Source organism: Gavialis gangeticus, unplaced genomic scaffold (genome assembly GCF_001723915.1).
Source record: "Gavialis gangeticus isolate Ggan-Ray unplaced genomic scaffold, GavGan_comp1, whole genome shotgun sequence".
Classification (NCBI taxonomy): Eukaryota; Metazoa; Chordata; order Crocodylia; family Gavialidae; genus Gavialis; species Gavialis gangeticus.
Genome location: NW_017729032.1, coordinates 249,243,484 through 249,254,668, shown reverse-complemented (window position 1 = coordinate 249,254,668; position 11,185 = coordinate 249,243,484). Strand labels below are relative to the sequence as shown.

General features: G+C 43.6%; 1 protein-coding gene across 1 annotated transcript in view; it reads right to left on the bottom strand.

The window, feature by feature from the left end:
• Nucleotides 1-11,185, bottom strand: part of MINA (MYC induced nuclear antigen) — a 39,702-nt gene that overhangs the window by 10,715 nt on the left and 17,802 nt on the right. Inside the window, exons 5-6 of the mRNA XM_019525722.1 lie at nt 7,986-8,089; nt 708-810 (exon numbers count right to left, since the gene is read on the bottom strand). Coding sequence (XP_019381267.1) covers nt 708-810; nt 7,986-8,089 — 207 coding nt within the window. The remainder of the gene's footprint in view (nt 1-707; nt 811-7,985; nt 8,090-11,185) is intronic.

Sequence of the window (11,185 nt, the reverse complement as noted above, 5' to 3'; positions counted from 1 at the left end):
CACCTACAGGCCCCCAAAAACCTATAACCAGCCCTTCTGCCCCCCACCAATGAAAACCATTTCTTTTACTGCTTCAGCATATGTTTTCAATTTTCCTCATAGCCTTTCACACTTGTATCTGACAGTATCATTTATTCCCAAGACAATGGAGTTATTGGCTGTGCTGTGCAGACAGCTCGCACTAATCTTGTCCCTAGTTAATGTAGTGCAATTCACCAAACAGGTGTCACTTGGAGGGGTTACATATGTGTGGCTTGTTCCTTCTGCACGCTGACATGCCAAAGAAGTAACAGACCAACAGGAGCACAAGCCACAGACCACACAACAACTTATGGGGCAGCCTGCTTTAAGAGTTCAGGAACCCTGCCAGAGGGCAAAGTAAAGGGAGAATGGTGCTCCAAAGCATTACAACTGCTTGGGGAAGTGGAGGGAATCACAGACTTAGAGCAAGCTGGAGATGCAGAGCTGAGTGAAAGCAAGACAGGCTGCGCTTCAGGGTGGCCTATTCTTTGGAGCTGAAGATGGAAAAGAACTGAAGACCTTACAAGGAGGTGGTTTTGTTGTTAGGCAGCAGACCAACCTGTTTCTCAAATGATCCCACCAAGGAATTCTTATGAATTCCTAAGGGCAACAAGCTAGACTGTCCTGAGCACTTCTTTAACACATGAAAAACTTATGCTGGTTCTCCTTCTGTCCCCTCTCTTTACCATAAGCAGTTGCCGAGGTATGCTTGTCCGTAGCTCCGTATCTTCCTTTGCTGTATCAAACACGAGCCCAGGAATCACATCTAACAAGAAGTCTCCCCAAGAACTGGAGGGCAGAAAGAAACAGAAAGGACTGAATCAATCACTTCGATATCAAGCTCAGACAGAAGCTGTTCCCAGAAGGTGCTTACAGTGAACTCAGACAGGAATTTCACTGACTAGGCTGCGGACAGACCAAACAATTATGCTCATGGGAAAACATCAGCTGATTTACCGTAATTGTTTCACATGTCTGCTCCTATCCCATAAGTGAAAGCTAAATTAAGATGGATTACTCCTTAATGAAACTCCTAAATTATTGTGGTTTAGTTTCTGCTTATTACAAAGAAGCATGAAGACATTAAACAGTTACAACTGATCAACTCAAAGTACAACCACTTCCTTCCCACTGCTTTATGAATTGGTAGTATTGTTTCATGTGTTCATGATAGCTCCACAGCTAATGTGGATTCCAAACCTGAACTTAAAGCAACATTCTAGGTCATGAACAAACAGTACAGCAATTCCTCCTCAGCAGGCCTACTGTCTGAGACTTTACAAGTAAATCCACCACCCCCTAAGAGAATCTACTATAGATTCCAATGGGAGGATTGTGGCTACACAATTTATGTAATGGGGAATTACTCTTGTCCTTTCCCTCTAGCTTGCTCCTATGGCCTTTGGGCTACTGGCAAGTGAGACCAGAGGGTTTGGGCCTGCACGTAGGATGCCTGCCATAGATTTAGAGGTACCTGAAGCCCCAGGCTGAAGAATCTGGGAGGTATGATACTTGGCAGTGGTAGTACCACACAGACCTAAATAATTGAGCTTTGCTCAGTCAATGAAATTTGGAACCAATTTGGCTGATTTGGCCTGAGGCACAAAATTAAAAAATAAAGGTGCCCATCAGTCTGTTTGCCCAATATGGGTCATGTATTTTACAGTCATGCTCAGTAATGGCTGCATCTAAGCAACACAATAGCTAGTTTCCATGACTGAGCACACGCTGCTTTTAGCAAACATTTAATGATAGACAATGCATCTAATGAGGTTCCCTTATATCCAAATGCAAGACAAGAAGCTTTTTTCCTCCCATGCCGATTGGGGGGTGGGAACCTTATCACAGTGGTTCTCAAACTTTTTTTTTTCGCAGACCACTTGAAAATTGCTGAGGGTCCTGGCAGACCACTTAATAAACTTTTTTTTTGTTCTACAAATCAAAGCACTACTAATATTTTAATAGTCTTACAAGTATAGATATTCTCAACTGTTCTGCAATCTTTCTGCAGACCACCTGAATGGAGCTCATGGACCACAGTTTGAGAACCTCTGCCTTATCATATATTCAAATAAATATGGTGCATCTGGACTAGGACTCAGGTGGGGCTAGCAAAAATGGGACTGGAACAGAGAAGAGATCAACAGATGCAGAAGGGGGCTGTGTTATGATTTTATAGGCAACTTTATCAATGTGAAGAAAAAAAAAACATTCTAAGGCTAGAAAATACAAAAATAAGATGACAGTAAAAGAAATTAGATGATTTGTATGACGCACACTTAAAACAAAAACAGCACACACCAGGGTCTGTATTTAGATGTTGGAATAAGTACTCCTTGGGTATGCATATATTACTTGAAGAACACAGATTTCATGCCACATTATGCTGCCTACATAATCAGTCTCTTCCCCCATCCCCTGCTTCTTCATGTGGTCAATAAAAAGCAGCACTAGATGGACAAACTAAAATTTAAAATAAATGTCCCATTTGTTCCACTGCCCTGAACCAAGGAAAACAAGGCTCAGAAGACATTCCTCTCATGAAGCAGAGGAACAAAACCAAGCCACCACTATCACATGTATCAAAAGGACACCTTTCAATTTCCAAAAAGGAAACAGATCGTCCTGTGCATTGTTAACATGGTCAGCCACAATCTCATCATTGTGCTTTACCTATAAGCACAAGCAATAGAAAGCAGCAGCTGTCCACAAAATTGCTGCAAGAAGGGGAAAAATGTTCCCACCTCATGCAGCCTGTGTAGATGTAACATCATACCTTTCAGTACCCTTAAAGCCTTTTCCTGGTTCTCAGACTGCCACCATTATCAGAATACTCTCCTTGACAGTGCTGCTTCTCTAGCGCCTTGCCTTAAGGAAATTATGTTCACTCAACAAAAGCTTTTCAGGCCCTCATCAACTGTGTTCTGGGGAACTGATACAAGACAGAAAGCAGGGTAGATTTGTACCTTATAAACTAAATCAGAGATGCACAGCACCGGCTTCTGTAAGCAGCAGGCTTACTTTCAGAGCTTCGTGCAGTCCCTTCACATCATCTGATGAAGTAAGCCTACTGCTTATGAAAGCTTATGCTATACATCTCTGATGTAGTCTATAACAGTGGTCTCCAAAGAGGAGTGGGCGCACCCCAGGGGGTGCGCAAGACAATCCACTGGGGTGCAGGAAGAAAATATTAGAACTTCTATTTATATGTATATTTATATAAATATACATATACTGGGGGTACGTGCTCAAAAATTTTTTACTGATAGGGGAGTGCGAATATAAATATACATACTGATAGGGGTGCACGATCAAAAAAGTTTGGAGACCACTGGTTTATAAGATGCCAAATGACCATGCCTTCTGTTGGACTTCAGATTGACAGGGCAACCTCAGGCAATCCTGTGTAAAGCCATGTTTTCTCCAGTGCTGACCAACAGTATTTGAGCCTGGTTTGGGCAATTCCTATTCTGATCACACAAAAAGATTCCCTTGAATGGATTCACAGTACAGCACCCAGCTCCCAAAAAAATCTCTACCGTGAAAAGACAGAGGGTGTTGGCTGAAGAAAACACTGTCACAAGCTATTCTGGGGCATGAACGTGTAACCTATCTGGTGATATGATTTAGCTGCCCATGTGCGCATTCTTTCCCTGCAGAGTATGGTCTCAGCGGAAGTGGGACAAGCTACTTCACATCCACTGCAAGTAAAAGCATGCGCACAAGCAGTGAATACAGAGCAGCTGAAATGCAATGAGTCTGTAATCTAGTATTTTAGAGTAATCTGTTTGCATGCCTAAACCCAAAGCAATTTCTGCTCCACTGAAGCAGGTGAAATACCGCATCTCCATTAAAATCCAGACAGATACTTTGGGATGACCTGGAAACAGTTCTTGGAACATTAACTCCCTTTAGCCATCACCAACCCTGAATCCCACTGTAAAGTTAAATCAGCAAAGACTCTCCCAGTGTTTGGTAGAGACGGAGCCCCTTTCTTTGAGCTGTTTCATCCTAACTTTGAGGATATGGACCAATTTCCAGGAGTAGGAAATCTGACACCTGGTCATTTAAAGGTGGTTACCAGGAGATCAAGTACAGAGGTTGCTGTTCTGGGCTTCAGGTTTCCCAACAAGTAGGGGACGTGACATACAAGGACGTTTGTTGTCTGAACTGGGTCTAGTCATATCTGGCCACAATTTGCTGCCAGTGGAAACCCTTGCTGCATCCAACTTCTAACCCAGTGATTCTCAACCTTTTTAGACTCAAGGTGCCTCTCATCAGACTTGAGGCATTACTTTTGTGAACTGACTGGCACCCCATTTCCAAAGCTAGTTAATCTATTATGGTGCTTACTCTCCTTGCAGAGGACCAGGCAATGCGGACAGGGAAGCATCCAGGCAGGGACAATAAGTCTGAGCCTTAGCTTATCTACTTACCTCCTCATATATGGTTTATCTTTTCCCACCTCAGCAACACCCTTCAAAGGATCTCAGAGAACTCAAGACTGCCCTGGCACCCTGGCTGAGAATCACTGTCACTTCAAGAGTCAGTGGCTGAAAGCCAGTTGGGAAGAAACAGACCTCTCCTGGGGTGGAAAGGAAACCATAGGAAGAAAGTTTAGGCAATAATGCGGACAGAGAAATTAATTTCTGGGAAGCAGATGGAGGTTGTAGTAGAGGATTCTTGTCAAAGAAGGTTTTACAGTAAGTGAGACAGCAAGGATTGGTCTGGGTCACTACCAGAGGCAGGCAAGGAGAAGAGGCTGAGGTGCAAGGAGTGGTGATGGATTCATCCCTATGTGCTCAGAAATCCTTCTTTGGGTTAAGAGATAAGCCATAACCTCATCCCTTCATAAAAGGTTGTAAAACACAACTGTAAATCTGCATGTCACCTTATTTTCCATCTTGATTCTCCAGCTGGTAAACAATAATTGCAAAGTTCAGCAATACAGTTTTAAAAAAAGCTTGTTTCCTGTTTTCATGTGTCAATTAATTAACTATTCCATCTCCAATTTTTATTACTCCAACTGCCTTAGATTTCATTAATCACTGCTGCACCTTTACAGTATCTATCATCTACTGAAAGATTTCAAAACAGTAAACCACACAATACTTTGCAGGGAAGGCAGTGTGTGCTGTCCTTTTAACACAGTTGCAAACACTGCGGCCCAAAGGCTAAAGCTATTTGCCTAAGGTCAAAAAGTGAGCGCACTAACTGGACCAGGAAGAGAACCCAATAAACCTAACTGCAAGGCCTTTGCCCTAAAGTAAGGGGGTCAAACATATGGTCTGCAGGCCTGATCCAGCCTCACGGGGTTTTTTCCAGCTGGACAATTTCACTTTTGGATCAGACCAGTGGGGACTTCTCACCACAGTTTCCAGAGCCACTGTGCCAGCACAGCTAGTACCCAGGGAGTTAACATCATCCCCACGCCTTTACCTTCCAGCAAATTTCCAAGCCTCATTTGACCTGCAAATCATAGAAAATGAGGGTGGGAAGGGACCTCAGGAGGCCATCTAGTCCAACCCCCTGCTCAACGCAGGACCAGCTCCAACTAGATCATCCCAGCCAAAGCTTTGTCTAGCTGAGTCTTAAAAACCTCCAAGGATGAAGATTCCACCACCTCTCTGGGTAACTTGCTCCAGTGTTTACTACCCTCCATGTAAGAAAATTCTTCCTCACCTATAATCTCAACTTTACTCACTGCAAGTTGAGATGGTTGCTGTTTGTTGTGTCAACCATCACCACTGAGAACAGTCTAGCTCCATCCTCTTTGAAACCATCCTTCAGGTAGTTGAAGGCTTATATTAAATCCCCTCTCAGTTTTCTCTTCTCCAGACTAAATAAGCCCAGTTCCCCCAGCTGTTCCTCATACATCATATGCTCCAGCCCCCTAACCATTTTCATTGCACTCCACTGGATTCTCTCCAAACTGGACACAGTACTCCAGATGTGGCCTCCCAAAGCTGAACAGAGGGGAAGAATCACTTCTCTCAATCTGCTGGCAACGCTCCTACTAATGCAGCCAAGTATGCTGTATAGCCTTCTCTTCAGCAAGGGCACAAATCAGTAGCAGGCCAAGGAGCACAGGTGATGTTAACCCCCACATGGTGGCTGTGTCAATACAGCAGCACTAGCAGCTGTAGCATGACACCCCGCAGTCCAGATCTCACCCAATGCATTTGAATTTGACATCCGTGCTTTAAAAAACAGTGCTGCTTCTCTGACCTGTATTCCAGGTCATCTTTTGCATTTCATAGTATCATAGTGCTTAGGGTCAGAAGGGACCTAAACAGATCATCAGGTCCAACCCCCTGCCCCAGGCAGGAACGGGTGCCAAGGTCACATCACCCAAGCCAAATATCTGTCCAGCTTCCTCTTGAAGACCCCCAAGGTAGGAGAGAGCAGCGCCTCACTTGGGAGCCCATTCCAGAGCCTGGCAGCCCTAACCGTGAAGCAATGTCTCCTGATGTCCTACCTGAACCTTATCTCTAGCAATTTATGGCTGTTATTCCTAGTAACCCCGCGTGGTGCTCGAGGGAACAAAGCCTCACCCAATTTCTGCTGGTCCCCCTGCTGAGTTTGTAAACAGCCACCAGATCTCCTCTGAGCTTTCTCTTGTGGAGGCTGAGTAGGTTCAGGCCCTTTAGCCGCTCTTCATAGGGCCTGCCCTGTTGTCCCTTGACCATGCAAATGGACCTCCTCTGAACCCTCTCAATGCTAGCCACATCCCTCTTGAAGTGCAGTGCCCAGAACTGGACGCAGTACTCCAACTGCGGCCTGACCAATGCTGCTTAGAGGGGAAGGATCACCTCCCTGGACCTGTCTGTGATGCATCTGTCGATGCACGACAAGGTGCGGTTAGCCTTACTGACCGCTTCCTCGCATTGGCGGCTCATGTTCAACCTGGAGTCAATAGTGACTCCAAGATCCCTTTCTGCCACCGTGTTGACAAATAGGGTATTCCCCAGCCTATAGGTGTGTTGCTGGTTCCTTCTCCCTAGATGCAGTACCCTGTACTTGTCTGCGTTGAATTCCCTCCTATTCCCATCCCCCCACCTCAGTAACCCGGAAAGGTCTAGCTGGATTCTGTCCCTCCCCTCCAGCGTGCCCACCTCACCCCACAACTTGGTGTCGTCAGTGAATTTGGACAGCATGCTTTCCACCCACACATCCTGATCTGGGAGACTCCACTGCCTACATACCTCCAGGTCAAAAATGACTTATCTACCATCCCTCTCTGGGTGTGACCATCTAGCCAATTTGCGACCGATCTGACTGTGTAGGCATCAATGCCGCAGTCACCTAGTTTTTTTGAGAGAATGTAGTGGAAAACTGTGTCAAAGGCCTTCTTAAAGTTCAGGAAGGTGACATCCACCCCAACACCCTCCTCCAGGGACTTTGTGACCTGATCATAAAAAGAAATCAGGTTATTCAGGCAGGAATTGCCCTCAACAAACCCACGTTGGTTGCCCCTGAGCATTACCTCCCCTGCTGAGCCCTTGTAGATGTGCTCCTTGATAATTTTCTCAAAGGTCTTCCCAAGGACAGAGGTAAGACTGACTGGCCTATAATTGCCCGGGTCCTCCTTTTTCCCCTTCTTGTAAATGTGGACCACACCAGCCCTTGTCCAATCCTCTGGTACCTGGCCAGTGCCCCACGAGCACTCAGAGCTGTGCCAGGGGCCCTGCTATGACCCGTGCCAATTGCCTCAGCACCCTCAGGTGAAGAGCATCTGGACCTACTGATTTAAACACATCCAGCCCCTCCAAAAGTTCCCTAACTAGATCATCCCTGACCCTAGGCATGGCGATGCCTGCCCTGGGTCCATCCACAATTCTAGTGGAGGACATGTGCTGGTCCCTGTTCAGGAATATGGAGACAATATGGAGACATTTATCCACACACAGGCCCAAACTGCTGCCAAAGAAGCAATGCTATAAAAATGGTAAGGAAAAAATTACTTGTTTTGGTAGGTGCTGATGGTCACATGAGTTGAATAAGAAACACCAGGAGGAGTATCGGCTTGGTGGATAGTCCCTCTTGGAAAGTAGAGCAAGTCACCTGGCTGAGGGAGAAGAAAAAGAGGAAAGCAGAATGGCATATTTAGATCTCTTTGTACTTAGCCTACTGAGGTATGAGCTAAACAAAGAAAATATTCCCCAGGCAGAAACATCGACAGCAGACTAAAAAATCCTGCAATGCCATACAGCCATGCTGCGATGGGTCTCATATGGGACAGAGGCATAAAAAACCAAAAGCTGAAATAACATTTACTATTATTTGTAAATTTAAAGTGAGCTCTGATGTTACAACATGCATATAAAACTAACCATGCATGCATGAAATGGAGAAGCATTCATAATCAGCTTGCAGATGGAGTGAGCCAGTGAAAAAGCAAAAAGCACAGCCTAGTGACATCCAAATTCAACCTCATCTTCCTAAGAAGAAAGAAGGGGAAGCCTTGTTAAGGTAGTAAGAGCTGTTTGTGCTATATGCTAATTTGTTTGTAAACTTCACTTAAAGTCTTCTAGTTAATTTGTTTATTTAAGAAAAAAAAACATTAACACACAGGGAAAAAACCTGTCTTTTGCCACCCACTGAAATAAGACTTCTACAAAAGTGAGCAAATGCTTTTTAAAACTGATGCAATTTAGGAGGGGAGAGACAGACAGAGGAAAATAGGAGGAGAGAACAGAGACAAAACCAGACCAAAGACTACAACTATGGAAAAACCTCCGCTACAGAAAAAAACAAACAAACAAAAAAAACCCACATTTTAGCCCCAGAACAGCTCTGCCACCCCAACTGACAAGCTATAGTTTGCAAGATCAAGCCAAGTACAAAGCACTGCCAAGGATGGAATTGACTACATTACTGGACATGCAAGTCTATTTTAACATCTGGGTTGTTTTACAGCTTCTCCCAGTTATCACTATATCTGGACAGCACAGTCCAAGGCTAGGGTCATAAGATAGTAAATATGATTTTTTTAAATATTTTATTTGCCCAACTCAAACCATTTCTAAGCCTGTCAATCTGATTAAACCCAGAAATATGTTAAGCAAACACTCTACAAATATCTACTTCAAGTCATTTAATTAAAGGCCTCTCCAATTACTGAACTTTACAGAACTGAACTCCCTCTCTTCCGCTCATCCATTTTTAATGAGCTGTGGTTTGTCAAAAGTAAGCCACATAAGTTTTACTCACTTTTAAAACAAGCTTTCTTCTGCCATTAATCAACTAACCTAACTATCTACCATGATTAAAAAAGTTCTGGCTATTTATGTGGGGAGTTGTTAACTTTTGTTCCACTCACCTAGACAGCAGTACCACTGACACACATAGACCTAATCACTGATAACTTTGAAATATGTTGGATTTTGTTGTTTGTTTTTTAAGACATACACCTCCTAAATCTTTATCCATGGTGAAATCATGAAACTTCTATCATGATGAAGAACAATTAATAATTTGTCCCCCAACCCAAATTTCTCCAGGATAAAAACGTCCTGCTATCCAACCCCACATGGAGAAGAAAGGGATCTGTTTAGTAGGAAGCTTACACTGTCACATGTCAGAGAAGATCTATGCTATAAGGACCAAGTCCTTGTGAGCATTACTCACTCGAGAGTACCATGAACTTCAAGAAACTATTTTTCTTGAGCTAAGCAAGCAGGATTTGAACCAGCTTATATGCATGTGCAGTATTAAATCAAGGACCAGTAAAATAAACAGACAACCACTGCATTTTCAAACTTTGCCTGTGACAATCTGGGAACAGGTGTCATGGACTTCTGTCAAAGGGTAGAGTCCCCTGGCGTTTTCATGACTTCTAAATAGGAGGAATAAATCCGACTATGGAAAGGCTGGATAAGCAGTGTTAGTTATATTAGCTACTGGCTAATTCCCACAGAGTTGGGCAAAATAGCAAAGCAGCTGTTACAGTTCCCTGATGGAGAGAGAATCAAGTTCCACAAATACATGCTAAGATTGGAAATTTAGGTGCCAAGTGGCATCAAAACATCACCACCAGCTTCCCACCACCAGCCTCTATTGTTTCTGGAAGAACAGAAAAGGGACAACGACACGGTACAACCTCTCACTGGTCCACAGTCTGGACTACACATGAAGGACAGGCAGCAATGCAAAGAGAGAGAAAGGGGAAAAAAAAAGTCTTATTTATGATTTTTTTTTTAATCCTTGAAAGAAGTTTTGGAGCCGATGCCAAGCTGCACTTCCCTGCTAGACACACTTCACAAAACAAATGCAGCATGGTAGAGGCTGTTCAGAAAGAGATAGAACATAGGAAATGGAAGGCACCAAACACTCAAATAAAAGCCTGCATTTGAAAACAAATGGAGTTATTTGTTAACCCATTCATAGAGCCAGGCTTATATTCCACTAATGGCCACATTGAAGTCAATGGAATTATTCATGGAGTACACTACTATTCAACAAGATGGAATGTATTGGCATGTGGCCTACAACATATCACAAACGAGAAGAGAGATAGCTATCAGTACTACACTTGATCCGAGCCTTTGAGATGCCAAGAAGTTACCCAGTAAAAGTCAAACCTTACAAGCTGTCAGAATACAGATCTTCTACTGTTAGAACTGATTCAGGCTTTAACAGTCATAAGATACTTGTGTCAAAGCTGGTTTGATTTGAACCCTTACAAAAAAATCTAGATATTTTGCAGAATTAGGCATTAGGATAGAGAAGCTGATGAATTCTAGAATAAGACCAATTTACTTGGTGGGTAAATAACACACATTTGAAGTACAGACCCATGACAGAGAGGAAAGTGAGTACCAAGAAACCTGTTGTTAAATTATTTGCATTTACAAGCCCTTCATGAGACTTTTATACTTACAGAAGCAGTCTCCCAAATAAAGTTGGGATAAAACCCTGGAAGTCAGCAACATTTACTGCACATGGGGGTAAGATGACCTATACAGAACACTGTGGGATTACACACCATGGGTTGAAGATAGCTGCATTACTCATTGTTTTTAAAATCCAGGCCAATGGGTCCAGTTGTCTAGAAGGCTCCTCCCCACACTACGTTGCCAATACTTTATTTCTACCTATAAACTTTGAGCAAAGACTGGACTACAGGGTGCCTACAGAAGCTTAGGGGCCACACTCTAATTCA